Source organism: Sylvia atricapilla, chromosome 8, assembly GCF_009819655.1.
Source record: "Sylvia atricapilla isolate bSylAtr1 chromosome 8, bSylAtr1.pri, whole genome shotgun sequence".
Lineage (NCBI taxonomy): Eukaryota > Metazoa > Chordata > Aves > Passeriformes > Sylviidae > Sylvia > Sylvia atricapilla.
The window spans coordinates 25,067,510-25,090,981 of record NC_089147.1 but is presented as its reverse complement, the minus strand read 5'-3'; the positions used below and the strand labels follow the sequence as shown (position 1 = coordinate 25,090,981).

The following is a 23,472-nucleotide window of genomic DNA, read 5'->3' as shown; positions in this document are numbered from 1 at the left end:
ACAGTTTAGTTTTGATGTATGTTTTTTGAACCCTGGACATCAGCAGGCTGTTTTCCTAAACCAGGTATTCTCAGATCCTGGAGGAATTCCTGCAAATGTAGACTTCTCTCTCAGGGATGATTTGACACATTAAGGGGCATATTTCTCTGGCATGCACTGACTATAAAGAGAATAAAACCAGTCCAGCTAGCACAGCAAAAGTATCTGTAATGTGAGGGGGAAAATCAAGCATTTTAAATAAGCAGTTAAGACACAAACCTCAGACAAAACAATTCTTTGGAGGTCTCAGTCCAGGTCTACAATGCTTCCACTGGTCTTGAAGGCAGTGCATTTTACATCTTTCCTTGTTACAATCACAGAATTTCTTTAAAAAACATTTAGAAATTGGAAGCTAAGGGAAGATACGTTTACACAGCTGAAGATGTGAAAGGATAGGGATTTCTCTGGCGTTAAATAATCCAAGAGATTTTATCCCTTAGGCAGGAAATACTGGCACTCTAATCTAAGAAAAAATATGGTTTACTAATGGAGACGGACACTAAAGAGGATAAACTATAAGAGTATAACACAAAAGTCACTGAGGTTGATACACTAGGCCATGTAACTTTTGGGCAACATGGTATTTCAAGGAAAAGAGTGCAATGAGATTATATCCATTTTAGAACCAATTTTCACAGTGCTTTAAGTAGCAGATTTAAGCAAGTGGTTGGTTTCTAATGGAATACACTTACCTTAACAATAGCTTATAAACTTCCAAAAATTTAAAAAACCTATTAGCCCCTTTTCCCCCTGCAATTACAATGAAGTAGAAGTTGTGTACATTAGAAATTAAGAAATGAAAGAGAAAATAAAAAAGGACATCTGCTTGTGCTTTTGCTACTAATAAGACAATTTCCTAAAGAGAGCAAAAGGTCAGACATACTTGAGCAGTAACTGAGATACGTACGAGGTACTTTGTTAAACAAATGCGGCTGAGCTTAAATGGATCGACTTTATAAACGATGACAAAGCTCAGTTTCAAGGTCAATATAATCCTTGCCTCCTCTGCCTAATCCTATGATAAGGATGATGGTTTTGACAACCTGTGGAAATCCTGGCCTCTCAAATTGAGTGGAAGCAACTGTGAACATACTTTACAACACCAAAATGTTGTTTCTATACTTGGCCTACAAGCAAGTGCTTTGCACATGGAAAAATGTCATTCCTCAGCCATAACTGCCCCTTCACAGCAACTTGGCTGACCTCATATCCACTTATATCTTTGTCTTGAACACCAACAGAGAGAGTTGCATTTGTTTTACCACACAACTTAAAATTAACCACTTCAGCATTAGTTCTTCCAAGTAGTTTCCCATGGAAGACTAGCACGTACCACTAGATGCATCCTGAATGTCTGAATTTTCCAAAGGGTCATTGGGATGTGGAGAGCACCACAGAAGTAAAGCCACTCGATTAAAGGAGAGAATACTTTTTTTTCTTTTAATCGTGGAGGAGGAGAACTTGTCAGCCTACACTGCAGCACTGCTGAAAACTACCAGTGTTGATATGAATCATAGTTGAGTCAATTATGTAACACTGCAGAAAAAATAAAAGCGATCCTGGTGGGTAATGACAAGAATACTACATGCAAGATTGGAGAGGTAATCAACCCTTTCCTGTCAATGCATTCAAAAGGGATACTGGGCTCAAGCTGTAATTCCTCACAGCAGAAAGGACACAGACAACACACAGTGCCCAGGAGAGAGAAGCAGAAATTAAAATCCTTTTTTTGCGAAATGCACATAGATGACTTCATTTAAAGAGTACCAAATTTTATTTTCCAATAAGGAAAATATTTCTATAAAAAGGACAGCATGAGTCGTTCCAAATGGCCACATCTACTTTGAGGTTAGGAAGGGAAGGGAGGCTGCAAAGCAAATATCTTTTTTGCAGTAAGAAGAAATAATATTGTATATTGTTAAAGTGTTGATCTTTTTTTGAACAGGGCAGGTATTGATGTAGTCCTGGTCTGACAGAACAGCACAAACTTTGCAGAATACAGAGGTGAACCCACCAGGGGACATTAAAAGGTGGAAAAGGGATACAGAAGGGGAAGAGGCTCCTTACACAAAATACACCCTAGCTACATGACAATGGTAAACAAATTTCTCAGAAAAGTTCTTCCTTGATATTTGTAAAAAAAAAAAAAAAAAAAAAAAAAAAAAAAAAAAGGCACCAGAAAACATTGCAAGCAAATTTGATCTTCCTCAGTGTAAGGTGCTAAACTAATTAATATGTTAAGAAGAAAGAAGTTTTCCTTCCTATTACTCTATTATTAGATGCAGTGAGAAAAATAATTTTTGATAGTAAATTACAGGATCTACAGCACAGCTTTAATGGAGGTTATTAGGAAGACAGTAATGAGGCTCAATTTCTACTGAAACTTGCTATAAGATAGCAACTTAGTGGAGTTAAGTTAAATGGAGTTAAGTTAAAACTCCTTAATGGAGTTTTAGGTTGCTTTATTTTCTTCTGAAACATAATTTCAGTATATTTCAGTGATAAGACATTAAAGCAGCAACTATAGTCAACATATGTGCCTTTTCATATGACTTAGATTTTATTCCTTACCTTGAACAAAAATGATCAGCTCAAGATTTTAAACCAAAAGGAAGTAAATTTATTAGCTTAGTATGGGCTTGAAGGAAAATTTAGGGTGCTTCCAAATTCCCTATAATTTCTTTGTACAAAAATGTTGAAAGATGTCAAAGAGATGCCCATTAAGTTGTTTTCCAGCAGATGTGTTTCCTAAGGACTGCCTTATGCTGTGCAGTATTTCAGTCACCACAGTCAAAACCCATTATAATTATTACAGTAATGCATTGCCTGTAAGCCATGACCTTGTCACCTCACCAAAGTGCTGGACAGAACTTCAGTGCTCCTAGATGGCTTCCTGTCTAACATCTTTAGGACCTTGGACAATCGGAGAAGCAGAGCACTTGCTTGTGGCTATTGATGTTGCTTATTTTACTTTCTAAATAACTGGTTGCACCTCTGCCACTTAAAATGTCTCTACAGTGTGAATCTGGATGTGGTGCATCCCTTCATTTCCTGGGCAGGAATCTGAGGTAGTAAATTAGCTATCACTGTCTCTCATATCTTCCTGAGTTGGTTCTTTATCATTCAGATGGATGAATGGTTGGCATCTCTTTAATTTATTTATTTTCCTGAAAAACACTTTTGCAATGATGAAGCTCTGAGAGGAATAAGTATGCCAGGGATAATGCTACTGTTTGATTTACCTGAGAGTAACTATTACATGCAGTCTTGCACAACTTTCAGCAACTCAACACTGATGGGTTGCTCAGCATTCTTCTGTGGGTGTTTGAAATAGTTTTCTAGTACACTCTGACACTAGAATTTATAACAACTGCACGTACCACTGTCAGTTCTCTCAGCATATCTTTTAGAACATGAAGTTTCAAGCACTGTGTGTTATTGTACATATTTTACTCTGCAGCAGCTATTTTTAAACAGATCACAGCAGAAAGTTTCTGTGAACATGTTTTCAAGCTTTAATATAGTTATTTGGACAGAGTATTAGATTTAACACATTTTATGCTATTCCATTTTGGTTTTCTTCTCAAAAGAGCAAACCACATGACAGACAGCAAGAGAAGCCTGAAATACAGACAGAGTTGTGTTTTTTTTAATATAGCTGTTTATACTTTTGAGACTTATAATTTCCACACTATCTCTGACTCCCAATTACTGCTGTGTGTGCAACTTGCACAGCCCTTGCTATGCTTCCATATGGTTCCAAGTTCAATGAATGAAGGTTTCCAGTCAAAGCACCGGTGTTGGGAATAGCAGGGAAGATTCAGTTATAGATTTTTAACAATCTCCCACATCTCACTAATTCACGGAACTTTTGTTTACCACAGAGTGCCCTGCATGCAGATGTGAAATGTTTTGTGGGGAAAAAGCATTTACTAGGCCACAGCAAATTCGTGTCATTAGAGAGGCATTTATAATGGGATTTGACTTAATGGAGATGGAGGCCGACAGACACTGTGTTAATGCTTTACAGCAGTAAGCTTGTAGCAAGCTTTTAGCACAACATAATGATTCACCAGGCTAAAATTATACACTGAGCAGTGCTTGGTTGAACCAGCACATTATGTTTTCAGTACATACTCTCACAACTTGGCAAAACATAGTTCCTTCAAATTGCAAACATGATTTATAATAATTGGCACTATCTTTCAATTGTGCTCACACTAAAAGTTCTGGAAGAGAAAAGGGTTAAACTTTCCACACACCATCATTGGGCAATGAGTTTTATGGCTCCCTTCACAGAGCTTAATATTAAACCCCTTGATACCATTGTTTATGGGAAATTCATAATGAATAAAAGCTAAGTATAATGTTGTTTTCAGCAAGACACTGTTTACAGAATAGGCTCTTATCAGCCGTGTATGGAATCCTTTTTTATGATCTTGCGGAATGTCTTTGTGGAGCAATGAACACCAAAAAATTATTATAATATTTTTGGCAGAGTTTTACATTAGCTAGAAATGCTCTTCATTAACTAGAAATTTTCATTAAATGCAGTGCATAAAATTATCAGAAGGGTACTGTGACACATAAGATGTTCTTACATTTTTCTTTTTCACCTCTGGGCTTTTCCAGAGCTGAAAAGAACAACTCTTTATTTATATCTCAAGGTGAATTTTAATATGTATGAGGAGTGAGAGAGTGATGGCTACTGTGAAAAAAGCCATCTGTTTATCTAAATGATAGACATGTCACAGGCGTCCTGAGGACAAGTTTCCCTTAACACACACTGCCCTCCTGCTGATCTGAACATTGGAAAGGGTGTCTTACTCTATATAGAACTACCCCTTCATCACTCTGCTAAGACTATGAGCTAAAGTCTTCTATTGCAATGACACCTCTCCACCTGCAGATGACTGAATCCCATACTCTTTAACCCAGGCTCCTCAGATAGAAAAGGTGGATAGAAACACGTGACAGATGACAAACAGTCTGTCCAACACAGGATGTAAAACCACATCTCTGTGAATAGTATGAGTGTAACTGGGAGTAGCCAGAAAACCTAACTACTAAATGGAACTTAGGAAAGAACTAGAAATACCAATATTCATTAACCACATTTCCAGACTACACTCTTACTGCACCAAAAGTTACATCTAGATGAATACATACATCTAGATGAACAGTACTGAAGGCAAGTTATAGATTCAGATATATCATTAAATACCAGCACTATTTTAATCACAGGCAGTAACAGATGATGACCAAAAAAAGAAAACCTGAGAAAGACCCTCAAAGATGTTTGGTTATCAGACAAATAACAAACTGACAAATTTTATGGAATACCAAACCTTTTGACAAGCCTTACAGTATTAACTTTGCTAAAAAGCGTTTTTATACAAGATGTTCTGTTGCTAGCAGATTCGCTAATAAAACTTGTGGAATATTTCTTGCTGAAGACAAAAAAAATCTCATCTAGAAACAAAAGAAAGTTGGAAGAGACTGCTTCTAGACTTCTGGAAATTTGTAAAAAGAAGTGAAACCAGCAATAAAACCACAGCAATTCTCCAGCAGCCTGCAGATGGGTTTCTGCTATAATCACTGTACAGCTTTCCAGCACAACTTAATTGAGCATCCTGGGCCAAAACCAAGCAGAGGTCACTGAATTCAAGTGACAAGAATGAAAGGTGATTTTTCATTTTGGAAACCAAATCTCAGAAATGAACACCTGGGGCAGTCACTGAGGCTGCAGTTCCACAGCAGACCAACCCTGTCTGATTGCCATCCCCTCCAGACCAGCTTCTGCACCCTCTCGCTCCTGGCTATATATTCCAAACTTCCTTTCACACTGATTCCCATCACTGATCACATTTTTTACAAAGCTATTCAGCACGCAAAGCCAGTGTGAAGCTCATCAAACTACCAAATGCAAATAGTTTTCTCACAACATTCTGTGATGGCAACAAATGCTGAATAGATGGCAATAATGCCTGAAATTGCTCCTGCGGTTTCCCCGCCCCTTCCCACCCCACAGCAACAGCAGCCAGAGGAAAGAGGCAGGAATTGTACTTACTGTTGGGAGCAGATCCAAGGAGGCTGGAGGCTTCTTAGGTGTGAAGGGAAGTTAAGAGCGAAGGTTTTGTCCTTTGGTACTGTCCAGAGTATGAACTGTAAGAAAAAGCCAATTTGTTTTTCAGCAATTTTATCTCCTGAATCAGCAACCAAGAGCAAGTCAATGCACATTTAGCAACATCTACTGTTTGCCATTTGCCACAAAATATCAAAACAAACATCTTAGTAATACATTTTAAAGAACCAAAGTACTCTCACATTGGAAAGGACTTTTTCTTTATATGTTACAAGAAAAAAAGCATGTGCTTCTTAGCTTTACTACAGAACTATAGGGACTAACAGAGCAAACTGAGTTTCTTCTCTATGTACCTAATGCAAGGAGTATCACTTTTGCTTTGGAAGACAGGGAAAAAACACTCAAAGACAATTGCCATTCCAGAAATTAACCCCATATTTTTGTAAGAGCAGGTTATCAAGTCAGCCAGGATCAGTTTAAAAACAGGGGGAAAAAAAGGGCATTTTTTGAATGCAAGTATGATTAGCAATGTTCTTTACTGTGCATGTTGATTTTTTTTACCCTGTACTATTTGAAGAATTCAATGATTCTTTGGGATTCTTTGTGTTGCTATTCGTGGTAGAGAAGATTTTGTATATTCAGTTTCATATCTATGTGACAGAAATCTTACAGAGACTGCTAAGAGCACCACAGTATGGTTGTACTCAAAAGGCAAATAAGATCAGCTTCAAAGGCACTTATCATTCCTAGCTCAGTAACTTTTTATACTCCCTGGCCTGCAACAAGGCTGCACTTCTTCCCACAGATCATCTCTGACCAAATGACATGGCTGCAGCCTATCCTCCCTGACACCAAAGGGGAAAAAGCAAGTCCACAAAAAGCTGTGTTTATTTCAGTGCTCAACTGTATGTAAGATTGCTAAATATTTCTAAAATTGTCATTATAATTGTCTCAAGTTATATTTCTGAGTGACTACAGAAATGTCACAATAGGACACAAAATAAAGATGCTTGACTCCAGTCAGAAGGCAGTAGAAATCAAAAGGTTTATTTCCAATTCATTCAGCCCTTTTATAACATGCTGTGCTAAGAAGGCACGTTATTGGGCCGTAGGTCTATTGGCTAAGGAACAGAAATAGCAAACAACACCTTTGCTATGGGAAAGGAATATTGTTTACACAAGGCTGTTGAGGGAAAAAGAAAACTATTGAAAAGTTTCCCTTGGGAGGAGGTAGCAATTCTCAGGATCAGAAAATATTGGGTCCACATGGGAATAAGGACTTCTTTTTGGTAATTATTGCTTCTCAGTCTTCTTTGCCTACTGTTGTAAACATCATCAGTATTTCACCTATGAAACCACTCATGTACAACTAATTAATCCAAGTAGGATTATAGCTATCACTGTGCAGTTTTTAAAATTATGCATTTATGGGTGTCTGTGTATATATATATACACACAAACAAACAAAAAATCAATATCCCTAGAGTCTTACCAAAACAGTTAAGCTTCAACATCAGCCCAATTCACACAAATGCATTGACTCTATTCAACAGCCTCTGGATAAATAGTAAAGCTGGTATCAAGGCATTCCCTTTTTTTTTTCTTCTGTGGGTTATGAACAATAAAAAAGATAATGAAAATACTACTCTGCACACTTAAAAACAAAAACAAAATAAACAAAAACTCAAAGAAACACACTAAAAAACAAAAGGATGCAAAAACCAAGCCCAGCCCAAGGAACTCAAAGTCATCCTGATGAGCTAGTTAATTTTACCTTTAAAAGATCATCTTTACTACAGCACTAAGAAAGGTTTACAGCTGATTTAAAAACTGAAAACTCATAATGGTCAAACTTTCCTGAAAGAGAATATAAAAGTAATTTCAGGCAAGAACAACATTTAAATGAATGGAGGCAAAGGAGATGGCAAGCCTGTCCAAATGAAGAATGCTTCTTTTATAAGATAATTTAAAAAAAACTACAAAAAACTACCAAAAACAAACAAAAAAAAGAGACACTTAACTATGTAGTTACAAAAAACTTAATCACACAATGAAATGCATCTAGGACTGAAGATATGAAAAGGTATGTTCAGAATTGATTAGGTGTAAGTTAAAGGTGCTCCAAAAGGTCACAGAATATGAATTTGCACTCTAAAAGACAAAGCTTGTTTTTAAAAGCGAGCAGAGAATTCCTCTCTTTACACACGTTATTTAAAGTAGTAGGTTTGCAAGTTCAGCAAGTTTTTTGTAGGCTACCCTACCTTGAACATTTCACAAAGGACCTTCCCAGAACTGGGAATAACACACAGTGGTATTTTTAGTATTATTATTTCCAGAGCAAAATGATTAATAATATACATTTTTCTCTTAACACTGCAAAATAAATTCATAGCCTAGTAAGCTTCCCTCAGTGTGATTATCTACTCTCCAGAAACTGGTGTAATGTTATAAAATCTCTGCTCACAAGTCCTCACACATGTTATTACTGGTCCTGTTCATTAGCCTTGCATAGGTAAACACTGATCAACAGAACAGAGTTGTCTGTGATTAAAGCACAGGAGCAGCCCCAATTATTCTAGGCTGAGAGCACTTAGATGAACTGTAGTCCATGACATCTCACAAAAGATCTGACTGGTTTTCCCTTGGTATCAACAGAAATCCCACTTCCAACTTTGAAAGATCAAATCCAGGAAGGCCAAATCCAAACCCAACCCACAAAAGCTCAGAATAACTTCCTCATATTTCTGAATTTTATGTTTCACTTTTATGCTTTGTTGTATGCAGCTCTGGAAACAAGAGGCCTTGTCTCCTCGGCTGACAGAGGATCCCTAAAGATACAACTTCTGTATTATAGATTTTACTTGTCTTGATCAGGGACAAGCTGTTTCACAGTAGGCTTGTGAGGTGCTGGGAAGAAAGCTGATAGCGACTGTCTAAAAAAGTCAATTCTAAGACAGAGTTTACATTAAATGACACAAATTAATCCTTTCTACAAATGTAACCCAAACAGTTTGCTTCTAGAGAATAACTTGATGTTTTTAGTAGAGCTAATGCAGTCAGAGGGTCAGTTCCCCTAATCTGTAGTCCTAAAATAAATGAACACTGGTACTTTTGAGGGTTAAAAAGTGCAGGTGAGCATTACAAGAGGGAACAGGAGGACCCACCAGTTCATGAAACAGGATATCGTGGATGGGTGTAAAAAACCTCACAGGATTTTACTCTTTTAAATGCTGTCAGTTGAATTTATGATAACAGTCACAAGAGATGTAGCAGATTCCCTGGAAGCAAATTCCTGCAACTCCTTGTATGTTTATTGCCAAGCTTGGGAATAATCTCTTCAATGTGAATGAAACAACAACAAATGTTAAGTGGCTATATGCATTCTTTATAAACAATGACTAGAGAAAGGAGAAAAAACACAGAAATGTGGGCTTTGCACAGATGATGCAAATATGGAAAAGGACTAAACTCCTGGATTATGACATTTTGAATTAAAACCCTATTTTACTCTCCTTTATTGTGGATATTTATGCCTCAGAAACACAAATAGATTAGCATCAGTTTTTGTTGTTAGCCATTTTTGCCAAAGACACCAGGACTTATTTGGGCAATGGCTGTTCAGGTGAGCAATTGCAGACAAGCTTCTTCCAGGAGCTGGTGAGCAGGCTGAAGGGTGTATTTGGAACAGGGCAGCTCAGCATGGGAGTCAGGATGTTGGGGCAAAACCAGCAGAAGCTGTCATGGAAACCAACAGTTTTATACCCAGGACCTGTTGTTTTTGGAGTTTGTGTGCAAAAGTCTGAGCAAATTCAGTATAATAATATTGTACATGATGTAAATCTGAAATTCACTTAGTTGGAAACATTTGATGCTTTTTCAGCTAATTAAACCTCTAATAGCTGCAGTATTCAGAGGAGAAGCTCATGAGCATAGATATGTAATTAGTTTTCCAATAGTCCATTTCTGCCAATTCCATAAGACTCTGCTTTACAATCAGCAAAGAGCATAGAAAGGGAGATCCTACATAACTGGAGAAAGATGAGCAGAGCATTTTCCTTGGTATAAGCAGGAGGGATTCACTGTATTACATTCAGGAATGCCAACTGCAATGCTCAGGAGGACACAAGAAGGAAAACTACTTATTTATAAGCTCTTAGAGCACAATAAAGCAATGAGAAAGTCAATACAAGCTTGCTGTGGACAGATCATGTCAAATCAGTCCAACTCCCTTCTTAGACATGATAACTGGCCTAGCAGTGAGGATAGAGCAGTAGGAGTGACACATCTAAAGTATCCTCAAGCCATTTGGTTTGTCACAGGGGACATTCTCAAATGGACTCTAGGACAGCTTCCCCCACAGGGAACCTGCTTTGGCAGGATCACAATCAGCTGAAGAATCATAATGGAGCCACAGTTATCAGTGACCTGCTCCAGTGTCAGCCAGCTAGCCCCAGTGGGGTTATGTGGTGTCTACACTGCACTCTTCCCAGCCTATTCAGTAGTTTAACATAATCAAAAATTGTATGAATTACATGCCAGAATTTTAAGAATATTACTAAAGCAGGAGGAGAGTTACTTGGGAAGACAGCAATTAAATTCAAGCTGTCAGTTCCTGGCAAACTAGAATTTAAAAACAACAAAAAGACAAAGTCCAAGTTAGACACATGCAAGGTGAGCCCAGAGAAGTGCTAACAAAGCCACTCACACAAAGAGAGGAACTCAGTAAGCAGGAGGTGCAGCAGATCGCTGTATGAGCCAATAATGTAACTCAGTGTGACTGTTAAAACAAGACTTTAAGAGATGAAAGGAATTCTGTATGCAAGCAGTAGTGGTAACTAATCCACTCTTTTTAATGCTAGTGTCTCTCAGCAGGAATGCAGTACCCAAATTTCAGCTTCAAACTATAAAAACCCACACAATATCCAGAGAAAAGCAGAAGAGATGAAAAATACCAGAAAATATCCCACAAAGAGGCTCTATTGGTTTGCAACACACACAAACAAGTCTTTTATTGAAACTTTTCAAGAGCCACTTCAAATCCATGTTCTGTGAGTGCTGTGTACCTTATCTTGGGTGGACTTCAAGTGATACCTCAGGTCACTTCTAGACCCCATTTCTATGATGCTTTCTCTGAAATATTTCCAGCAAACCAAACCAAACTCCAGCACTGTTTTCAATGTATAAAATAGATGTAAAAGAAGAAAGGCTTAGACTTGCAAAAAATAACAACCAAATTACATAATCTCTACAAGACAAAAGTAAAAAAATTAAAAACCTACTTAATCTATACCTAATCTAAAATCAAACTTTGTATCATTCTTCTCAAGAATAGCATGCCAAGTCAACTTAAAAAAGCAATCACTCCTGGTGTCCATACATGCTACCGCAATCAGAGAAATTAAAGAATATGAGGAAGGAATGCTACTTTTAAGTTGGATTTAACATCCATTTATTGGGAGAAAACTCTTTTTACACTTGCAGAAAAAAAATGAAATTAGTAATAATACCCACTTTTCAAATCAACCAAGATGCACAGTATCACATAATTATAATGAAGGACTTAAGAAGATGCAAAAACAAACAACCCACCCAAAAAAACCCACATTTAAAAATATTGTGACACTCTGGCACTGACCTCAGCAGAAGGAATTGCATTAAGTTTGTTAAATGCCAGCTAAATCAGGCTTTCCACAAGACACCACTTGCCTACATAACCTATCTGTAAGAAATTGAAATTCATTTTCATAGTGCTATGATTAATTACGAATAAGCTTTACAATACAATTTTAAATGAAATCTTTTCAATTCAGTGAAAGCTAAGAGATGCTTGAGTTGACTTTGCTTGTAGAAATGATACATTATCTCTACTATAAAACTGTGTGAAAAAGAGTTTTCTCCCTTGTATCTACAAGGGAGTGATGGAAGGTCAAAGAGAGACAATATTACTATGGGTTTCTGTGGAAGTTTTGTACCAATAAATGAGCTGAGTGGGTCACAGCCTTGGATGTCATGAGGGCTGGATGTTTTGCCTGGCTTTGCCGTTAACTCAGAACAGCATCAGACAAAAATCACGGAACAGAGTACACACTCAAAAACACAGTTAGTGCCACTCCTTATGTTTTTCTGAATCCTTCCTTAGCTATGAAGGAAAAGTACTATTTTTAAGTGCCTTGTTTTAAGCAAGTCAACCCCTAATCAAACTTAGCTGCTCAAAAATAATGAAATAAAGTCCAGTTCCTCCAGGGAAGATGATTTTATTACTGTTTGTAGCATGGTTTAGAGTCCTGAGACAAAAGATGCCTCACAAATGGTTAAGTGTTGATTTCAGGAACAAGACATTTACACAAAGCCTTTGCTTTAGCACGTAAGCAAAAGAGCATACCTGCAAATGGAAGGATTGGTAAAGTCCCTGATGATAAGACTGAGGGGTGGGGTAAAAGTAGCCTAAATCTGTGTGAGCAGGGCCAAGTGTCTCTTATCCAGTTGGGTGTTGGCAGCTGCCACCTGCAATGTGCAAAGCAGAGGCGTTAGGAGGAGGTGGCACTTGGCCTGCACCATCTGTCGCTCTGTGCCCTTAACAGCACAGCAGAGTTCCTCGACTGCTCTCAGACTGGACCAACACCATCTCATACAGCACTGAGCCTCATTCCCAGCCAGGGTGATGGTTTAGGGGAATAAAGAATTCATTCAGCTGAGAATCTCATATATTGTCACTATCTTGAATTTCAAAGTTGAAATAAAAATGTGACTAATGATGACGCTGAAGTTTATTGTAGAAAGTTGGCATTTAGATACGCTTTAAGCCTGATACATTCCAGGAACTACAGCAGTAGCCAGAACTACTTTATGTACTTGGTACATCAGCTCATGCATTAATAAATCAGTCAGATGATGCATTTTTAGTGGCCAGGTCATTGTGACCATCAAAATCAGATGATTTGGTTTAATTTCAGCTAAAGACTGAAACTGGTTTTCTGAAGCAGCATGAGCAGCTCCAACTCAGAATATTCTGTGACTCTGTAAAGAACACACACACCACTGTCATAAACCAACACATGGGCTAATGAAAATAAATGCCTAAAATAACCTAATGGGAGAGGAACGGTATTTCTCACCTTTACTGCTGATCAGTTCAGCATGTATTTACTCATGTCACACTTAAGCACTCTTGAAGCACAGATGGCAAGAGTGGATATTACGCTCTGCTAAACAAGCTCAATGACACCTACCACGGTGCCTGGTCACCTCTGAACTTCACCATGTCTGTCAGATTGAGGGTGATTCTCTTGAGATCAACTATAAAACAGAAGGATGGAAGGGCAGGAAGGGCATATCTGCATGAAGGCAGCACACAGGGCTGCAGAGAACACAGCAGCACCCGACCGCGCCCTGGAGAGACTTTTCCTTGTGTTGCTGCTCTTGGGAAAACCATTCCTGGGTACCCACATGCTCATCATGCTTGACTTGCACCTCCCACGTAATCAGCAACAGGGAAAAAAATGTCCAAAAAGAAAAAAAGAAAAAAAAAAAGGGCAAAAAATCCACCCCAAAACCAAACTAAAAAACAATCCAACAAAGCAACCAAAAAACCCCCAAGATATCACCTTGCATACTGGGAAAACCTAAATGCAAAGAACTAGCAGGTGCTGGGGACAGATGCATAAAGTAATTGCTGAAACAGAGGAGGAATATGGAAGCACAAGTCTTGATACTTTTCAGCATGCAATAGTGATTTCCTTTTATTTTTTTCCTCTGTCTCTTTGTGATGATGACTATCTCATTTCTGTAATTACCAAAGGTGTCTTTCTTGGTCATGTTTTTCTCATCACAGCAAGGGTGTAGTGGTAATGAGTTTTACTAAGAAACAAATATACACTGGCAGTTTTTCAAACTGTAAACTGGAACAAAGCATTTCTGTTGTGAGGAAATCTCAGCACTGAATCATAACCGACCCTGTCTCACTGGTTATGAGAAAAGGAGGGTGGGGAGACACAGTTACTTGAAGGAAAGGTTACTGCTGGTTTTTGTTTGTCTTTAGATAACTTTTCTAAACTATTTCATTCAATTTGTCAATAAAATCCCTAAGATGTTTATAGTAGATTGTGACAGTATCCATTACATTGTGGACAAAATAGAAAAAAAACTTTTCATGAAACTAATTTAAAAGCAAGTTGTTGACTAAAACAAAAGAATGAATAGGAATTGGTAGCTTTTCAAAACCTTGAATCAGCAACACATTATCAATGAGGCCACAGTATGTGACATAGTTCTCATAAGATTCAGGCTGTGATCAGCACAACATTAGTTTCCAGTACTTATCTCACTCTTTTGTCTAGCCTGATTTGGGCTGTAAGATGGTGGAACATGGAATTTCTAATTCTCTTAAATTTTTCTCTTTGTGTGATATTTTTCTCTTTGTGTGCTACCAAAATGATAGAGCACAGCCTAATATACTCATGGTTTGAAATAAATAAATAGATAAAAGCACCACAACAGAGTGTGGGAGACTAGAACAACCCAAAGGAGACACTCAGCAAAGAAAACTTCATCCAGAAACAAACTGTAAGAGGCAGGGAATGCTTCTACATGAATTACACAACAAAGAACGGCCAAAGTTTACACACATACAATATGCTCAAACAAGTTCTCAGTAAAGGAAGGACATCACCAAAAAAAAAAAAATCAACCCTTTAGTATCTTGATGCTACACACCTCACATTTTCTTATGCCACTTTATCCTGACAACTTGTGCTCTCTGCTGTACGTGGCCCAAAGCCACAAGGTAAGAACTAACTGGCTGAGCTGAGGTTTGCTTTAGAGTGTGTGGAACAGGAACCAACTTGTGGCACACTTTTTTTTCCCCAATTTCATTTGTCACATCAAGCTTTACTTATTGTTTCGTGTCAACCTTCCATAGAATAGCCCTTTGTATCTACCAAGAAAACAACATGTCACTGAGACAACAACATTGTGATTCATGCTAGAAGCAGAGTTCATTGTCTTCTGGCCCTCAGCCCAGATCCTGAAGTGCTCACTCTTATTTTGTAGCCTACATTACGATAAAAGCAATATTTTATTAGCAGAGAATTTCAAACGCTTAATGTACGTCTAGCTTTTTATGGCTTCATGCTGTGTGCAAAATTCAAGTTTTTCTTTGCTTCCTTTTCACTTCAAACCAGTGAAACACATCCTGGCTGCAACACCAGCCCCTCTTCTTTCCCGAAGTATTCTGGCACCCGCCTTGATATTGTCTTTTTTCTTGGAATAGGGCCTGCTTCTCAAACCTGTTCACATTCTTCCACACTATCACTTTCAAACACCTTTCATAACAATTTTCATACAGTGACTGTAGAAACCATTTTGAGATTAAAGAGTTTTGAGTTGTCTGTAAACAACAAAAATGCTGAAGATTTATGTGGGAAATTTCTGGTGCTTTCCAACCTGGATTTTCTTTTTTTTTAGTTGCTGGGTATTTCCTCTCAGAATTAGGGACAGTGGCTTTTTCCACAGCTTCTGCTTTGGTCACATGAGGTGGCTGCCTGAATCATCACGCTCTTTGGAGGATCCTCATTCTATTCTGGGACACACACTGAGGGACACCAGAAAAGACAAGGCTGTGGCCACAGAACAGCTGAAAGCACCAACTCACACTCAGCTTTCACTGAACAGCCAAGCTATAGGGAACCACCTGAATATAAATAAAGCAAAACACAGCCCCCAAAACACGATAAAACTACTGACTCTTCTCCATGCAACTTTTCAGTTTTTTAGCACGAGACAAATAATGTTTCATCATTAATGCAAATACCAGCAATTCACAAAATTACCCTTTTGTTTAGGAGAAATTAATGTTCCTTCATGATGTGGCCACACATATTCGTGTTAAAAAAGATGATAAAAAGTGGATATAGGGCCCAGGAATGGAGATAGGCCAAGGAAAACCTGGCTTAAAACTTGCAAATGTTGAGCCCAGGCCAAGTAATCTGCTTAACCAAGGAAAACCCCAGTAAATAGCCAATTTCCTGAAAAGTGTACAGCAGTTCTACAGCCAGAAGTTCCCCTTCTGACTTGCAAATTGACACACTTTTCAACAAAAAGACAACAAAAAGAGGAGCAGACTTAGTTCAAGTAATTTGAGCTCATTACTCAGCATCACCGAGAGCTCTACATAATGAAAGAGTAAGGCATAGGATAGCCCTGCCAAATAGTTGCCATTTTCCATTTTTAACACTGAAATAGAAAGTGCTCATGGTTGGAAGTGATTGGTCATGGATGGAGATGATTAAGAAATAGACAAATATATTTTCCATCTTCCACTTCCATGCTTCAGAAAAATGAGAAGAATCAAAGCCAGGATAGCCATGTATTGAACCAGAAACAAGGGACATAAAATACAGCTCACAAAGGAATTTGTAATGGCACCAGAAAATGGGCTTGGTCAGCTTGTGTCTTCAGACACTCCCAAGACTACATTGTTTTAATCCGTTTTATAGTAATGTAACACAGCTGAACTGTCAAGGCTGCACATATGTCATACTGTTCCATAATTATTGTGGGTAGCAAAACGTTGCATTTCTTTGTAAAGCAACCAACATTCTGTTGTGATCTGTTGCACCTGAAGAGCAGTGGATCGTAGTCTTTGCAGCACTGCCAACGTGGGCAAAACTCAGGTGACCAAAACATTTACTGCCACCCTGAAAGGTTTCCACAGATGGCCATGCTTGGCTCTTGCCAAGGTCTGGCAGGGAAAGGATCATGCAGGTTGTGGTCTAAGGTCTGTATCTTTATTTTACATGTAGTACTTCTGAGAAGCATTAAAAAGTATAATATAATAGAGACATTTAACAGCATCTAGATCAGTATAACAAGAATATTTCCAACAAATTGCAGAAAAAGCAATGGAAATCACTTAATCCACAGTGCCTGCTTAACAACAAAAGAAAAGAGGTCATAGGGAAACCACTGTGGAAGAAAACATTTTATTTCTCTCTGTGTCTCTCCATGCTTTTTAAAAATTGACTACATAATTGCACAGGTGCCACAGGGAGGAACAAGTGTTTGAAGTGTAAGAGCAGCTTTTTGAATGAAACAAGCTATAGATAAAACCCGAGGTTAAAACACAACATCCCAGGGCCGCTTTCCAAAGCACCATCCAAAGAAGCAGGGTCTTTCACATGCATGTAAATTAACCAGAGAAGTGAGTTTTGCCCCGTATGTTTTGTCCATTTTTAAAGGGTCTAAATGGTGCAATTATCTCCACAACCCAGGCCCCACTATGTGGTGTAAAGCCTCTGTGCCACTTCCACGACTCAGCGAGTGCCTCTGACAGCATCGACCTGCACCACACCTGGGCAGGACTCAGAGCAGCACAGCCAGGGGCACCTGCACCACAGGGGAGATGTGCTCTTACACACTTGTGAGGAATTACCAATTTTCACTTCCTCTGCTAGACTTTAACCTGTGGTCATAGAACCGGGGATAGCTGAAGGAAAATCCATCTCCATTCTAAAGGAAAAAAATTAAGATTGTATCAGTGATAATCTACATGTTTTCCTGACACATTTCCACGTTTGCCATATATCCAAAGTTTAACTAACAAACATAATCAAATCTGGCTTCCATTCTATTGTCATTATCGGGGAAAAAAAGGAGCTTTTTTTTTCAAATAGGAAGGATGATTTCAAGCAGTTTCTCTTTCTCATCAGCACTCTCCTAAACAAGTTGTATTGAGCAATCCAAGACAATCTTTAGAAAGCCACAAATCAGACATCATGAAATTATATTCTGGGTCTTTTTCTAGAGTGCTTCCTCTTTCCTACTTAAAATAAAACTGAAAGGGAACACAGTTTTATTCACCCAAGAACTATTACCTCAAAAATTTCACTTCTTGCTAAATGATTTTAAATAAAAAAGTAAAAACTTGCACGTACTCAAAACCCATTACTATTATTTTTCACTTTTGCTTTAACTATTACAAGTGTATATTAAAAATAAAAAATAATAAAAGCTTGAAATAACACTTAGTTCCTGTAATCCTTGCAAATCTCCTCCTAGAGTAATAGGATTAATAACCACCTTTCCAAGGCCGGATTACTGCCCATCTTGTATCAGACCATCCCACTTGTTACTTTCTTTCTTGTGACAAGCATTTGCTCCCTTTTGGTAAAAAAAAAATAATTAAAATCCTGTAAGAGTTCCTTGCTCTAGGTCAGAATCAATGGCACTGACAAATGGTATTAACAAACCAACGCTAAGCAAGAGGAGACACCAAGATAACTCTTAGCATTATAATGAAGTGCAAGTCAAAATATAGCCACTATGCAGATACAAAAAAAAAAAATAAAATTCCATATTCATATGTTGCAGCAGCCTTGCCAGAGCTTAGAGATAATGCACAGCAAAACTAAACTGAAGTCGTAACATTCAGAAATTGACTCTGTTGCTAAACATTTGTAGCCAACCTCTATGTATCAAAACCACTTGCGGTCACCAATAAACAGCTCTCATATGGTGAAAAAATATACCTGGGACATCATTAGTATTATCATAATACCTCTACAAGGAAGATGCAGAAGAGACATAATGGCTATATCCTCTAATACCAACTTTTGCAGAAATATCTTCAAATTCTGTGATTTCTATGGGATTTTGTTAGCTTTTTTTCTCTTCTCCTCCAATATCATTGCATACAAGTAACTGGGTGAATGATGAAAAAACCCCATGAGAACTTTTTTACTCCCACAGTAGTTTCCCACTTCTACAAAAATAAACACACCATAATGTTTTTACACTTGCTGTAGGTTCCACTACACAACATTCTGAGAGGGGTGGGGGTTTCCACTCTACAGACATGCTGCAGTATCAGCGCTGGCAGGAAGCTGCTCTCTTTACAGAAAAGGGGAAGCTGCCTGTCTGCAGTGTTTTGAAGTCACAGCCTACTTTAACCCTCTGTGGCCACATCCACCTTCCCCCAAAGTCAAGTGTGATACACTCAAGAAGCTGAACCAGCAAAGAGAGTAAGTGCTGATTACCAAACACAACTCAGCAACTCACAGCACATCTTGTTAGTGCTGGAAGTCAAGACAAACTTTGCCTTAGAATGCTTTTGGCATTTAAAGCATGTTTAAAGCACATGCACTACTTTAATGGAAAAAAAACCCAGTCTTGACATAGAAGCTACACAAACGTAATAACCTCCTAGTAACCATGTTTACTAGCAGCCAAAACTGAGCACAGTTGTGCTCTCCTGCTTCTTTAGGTTCTAGTGGCACCTGCAGCAGAGCTTCGAAGGCCTGCCAGAAGATTTCTTAGTATTTACAGAGAAGCCATGTTCATCCTCATTACTGTTGGGGAAGCTCTCCTGAACCAGGAGCACAGATACTATTTAAAAAGAGCCACAAAACCCCACAAAACTAGAAAAAACCCAACTTTTTTTTCAGTTCTAATAGGAAGTAGAGAAGCATTTCGTTAATGATGTTATTAGAACGTAAAAATCTTCATGCATCACATCAAACTAACAGAAAAATATACATCCAACTCAAAAATGCATTTTCGATATTTCTGGCTTACTTCCGCTATTTCCATCTGTTTTGATGATAAAAATCAAAACAATAAGGTTTTGCTTTGAAAACTTTCATTTTGAATGAAAATTAACTCAGAGTTTGATTAAGAATACAGAGACCCTAAAAGTTATTTTAAAGCTATTCTAGAAGTTATTTAAAAGGTTTAAGCTAAGAGTTTGATCAAGTTCTAACTGAAAAAAAAAATCATCGATAACACTGAAACACTCTGGATAATTCAGACTTGAAAGTACAAGCATACGAAGGTTAGTCCTTAATTCCTTATGGCCATAAAGCCATTATTACTCTCATAACTGACACCTACCCTACTTGGGGTATATATTTATACATTCAGCCATATACTATGCTTTTGGGAAAATAAGTATTAATTTTTAGTCTGATTTTCAAGAGAAATTAGCTTTATGTGCTTATTCTGCTTGTCTGTCAATTTCCCTCTATATTTAATTCCTGCAAGTAATTCAAATCTGTAAAAGGCGAAGGTCTCAGTGCTAAAGAAATATCTGCTCAGAGAAGAACAGCTCAGGTTAATTCCATGGCTGAAGTCAAAGAGCTTCAGCTGTAACAGCCCTGTGTGGTTGGTGCCAGCCACGATTCTCACAGCTCTGGTTCAATTTCATATTCCGAAAAAAAAGAGAGAAAAAAAGGCCTTGAAACATCAAACTGCACCCAAATCAGCAGTATTAGTCACAACATAAAGTTCAGCTTAGTAATGCAGCTACAGTGAATTTTCTGTAGAAAGAAAAACGAAAGAAGAAAAAAAAAAGAAAAAAAATGCAGGTCCTACTAAAAACCTTCAAGATGGTTTTCAGGTTGTTCTGTGGTGAATAATCTCTGTGTTTACAATAACTACAGTGTGTCTTTGAACAGCTCAAACCTGGATTCTCTTCAATCCATTTTACCTTAGGTGTCAACAGAATAGCTGCCACTTTCTCCCTATTTTTTATTTTTATGTCACATTCAAACATGTATAGTTAAGGATGTATCTATCATCTTGATGAGATATGATTGCGCTATCACTTTTCTTTATGCTGTACTGATAGTGCTTTACAATAATGAAAAAAAAAAAAGATTTCATATTCTTCTATGATCATAACTGCACTAAGGAATAAAATTCTCAATTCCAAGTTTTTTGTGAAACGGTTTAATGATTAGTCAATTGAGCAATACTGATATTGGTATTTTACTAGAAATAACTTCTTAATGACTATTCAAAAACTGCTGTCACTGGTGGATCTGAGTTGAGGGGGTTTGACCCTTCTAACTCTTTCTATGGAGTTTCTCTTGGAACCTAGTATTTAAAATTCTGCCTTTTTCCCTTTTTTGTATACCACACTTTGTCCTATTTCCTTCTTATGATACTCCTCTCTCTGAAAATATGTATGTCAAACTTTTTTCTGATGCTACAATGCATTTTCAGTGCAAATTAGCAGTGTGTTCTAATAGTAATCCATTGCACCCCTCATTTTAAGGGGAAGGAGGCAAGACACATGACAAAAATCATAGAGTGAAATAGCTGGAAGTCCACCCACTGGGAAAGGCTGGATGGCAGAACCACTGTGCAAAGCTGCTGTAAAGAAATGCAAAGTAAGTATTATTTTACTTTATATCAGTCTTACATAAAAGTTTTTTTTTTTTTTTTTTAAATTTGAAAGCGCTGGTGTAGGATAATTTATAGTTAGAGATTTATATTGTTCAGAAATCACATTGGGCAGTCTTAAACTTGAATAAAATTTAGTTCAGGCATTAGAGAGAAGAAGAATGCCTCCTGGAGCTACTGAAGCCAAACTGTGCAGTAGGAAATGCTGGCAAGCACACTGCAATAACAGTTTGTTGTAAAATTCCATGTTGTTGATATTTGCTTTCAAAACACACTCCCCTATCCCCTATCCTTCCTTTGTGTCACTTCAGACAAATCTCTGATTATGGGACTCATTCTGTGCTCCCCAGTCATCCACATCTCAAATCTCATCTAAACACACACACCTCACTTGGTTAAGTCAAACCATTCTTATCCATCACCAGTGTCTGTTGCAGAAACCTCATCCTCTGCAAGCCTAAATTGGGTGCATTCCACTAACCTCTTCCAAAAGTATCCTACTAGCATATAACCACATCCCTATCTTCTTACCTTCCCCTTCTAAACTGTTCCTTCACATTTCCTGTATAGAAATGTCAGTTCCATTTCCATAAAGTTATGTCATTGTCTTTTGCCATCACCTCCGCTTTCTTCCTCATTCTTTACCAACTGTTCTGTTTCCCCAGCCTACTTATTTCTACATCCTTATCAAAATTTCTATACCTTTACACAAAACAAAACCCACCTCACCACCAACACAAAGTCTTCAGTAACTACAAACTAAATTACCTACACAGAATATTACTTTCACTATTTACTCTTTTGCCTCTGCTTAGATGATTTTACACTGTTGACATACATGGAATAGAGACAATTCCTTATTTCTTATTACTGATTCAGCTCTCCAAACAGAATACATCTACAATTCTTCCAGTATGATTTAAATGAGCTTCTAAAAAATTTCTGGTATGCATTGGACATTACAAAAACCAAGGACAAGGAATGGTCAAACAAAAACTGATAAAAAAAATAAAATGGGCAAGTTTAATTCCAGAGCGTTAGGTCCCAGCTGTCAGATTTCCACAGAAGACATTGTAAACAGTTTCTAGGTAGCTTTGTAGGAATTTTATACTAAAAGGAAAACAAAGCAAAACTGCCAAAAACTCTGAACCAACAGAAACCCCCAGAAAGCAACAAATTAAGTCATACTACACCAAAACAGGAATTTTGGAGTAATTTTAACAGCAATGAAATAAGAAATCAGCCAGTTAGAAATGCCCAAAATCTGCTTCCTTTCCTTCACAACATGTGTTAACTAGCGCGTCAATTCCTATAAGCCCAAAGGCAGAGGAAACTGAGGAACAGCCCTGGTTTCGCTGCGGCTTAGGGACGGACAGGGAAGTCCCCAGTCGGAGCCCAGCACATGACACCTACGTAATGGAGGGCTGAGACTCAGAATTTCCTCTGGTGCAGCACCTTCCGCAGTATTTAGGCTTTTTGTGGCTATAATGGGCTGCCCTCGCTGCCTGCACGCTTTGCCTGAGCGCGGCCGGAGCAGCGGCACAGCAGCTGCAGGCTCCTGCGGCAGCGCCCAGCAGAGACAGGCTCCGGGGTGCCCAGCTGGAGGAGGACATGGTCCTGGAGAGCCAGGTAAGTCCGCACGGTGCTATGGGCTCCTCTGTCTGCTCCACGTTCTGCTGGAGACACGAACAGCTCCAGGAAAACTGGAGTGACAGTAACTCTGCGCTGGGTGCGGCCGAGCTCACGGACACACAGCTGCGCGTCACAAAGTGATTTAATGTTGTGCTACAGAGAAAGAACGCTTAAAATTGTGATGCAGGCTATAAATTCACTGATATTCTGTGCATTAGGGCATGATTAGGTCACTTGTAAAGGATTCATACCACCCAGAAGGAAGAATACATGGTGGTAGCTTTATGCAATGGCGGCGTGGAGAATGGAAAAAGATGTCAGTATTTCATGTTGCTGTGGTTCTGTGAACCTTTTTTTCCTCTGGAAGGGAGTAACAGAAGAGGTAGAAACATAGATTTGAATGAATATTCAGCAAGTGAGATGGTTTCAGTACTGTGTAGGCAGGTTTAAAGTGACACAGGACACTCCATCACAAACACAGAACCAAAGTTCTCTTGCAGGGATGTTTGAATTTGTCTTTTGAAGTCAACCAATCCCAA

General features: G+C 38.2%; 1 protein-coding gene across 2 annotated transcripts in view; it reads left to right on the top strand.

Annotated features, from left to right (window-relative positions):
- RASGEF1A (RasGEF domain family member 1A) overlaps positions 1-23,472 on the top strand; it is a 153,156-nt gene that overhangs the window by 81,137 nt on the left and 48,547 nt on the right. The window contains exon 2 of one of the 2 annotated variants that reach the window (XM_066324148.1): positions 21,174-21,288. In XM_066324148.1, coding sequence (XP_066180245.1) covers positions 21,247-21,288 — 42 coding nt within the window. In that variant the 5' untranslated portion in view covers positions 21,174-21,246. Of the gene's footprint in view, positions 1-21,173; positions 21,289-22,831; positions 22,931-23,472 lie in introns of those variants that run through there. The other variant, XM_066324149.1, reaches the window with a different exon arrangement.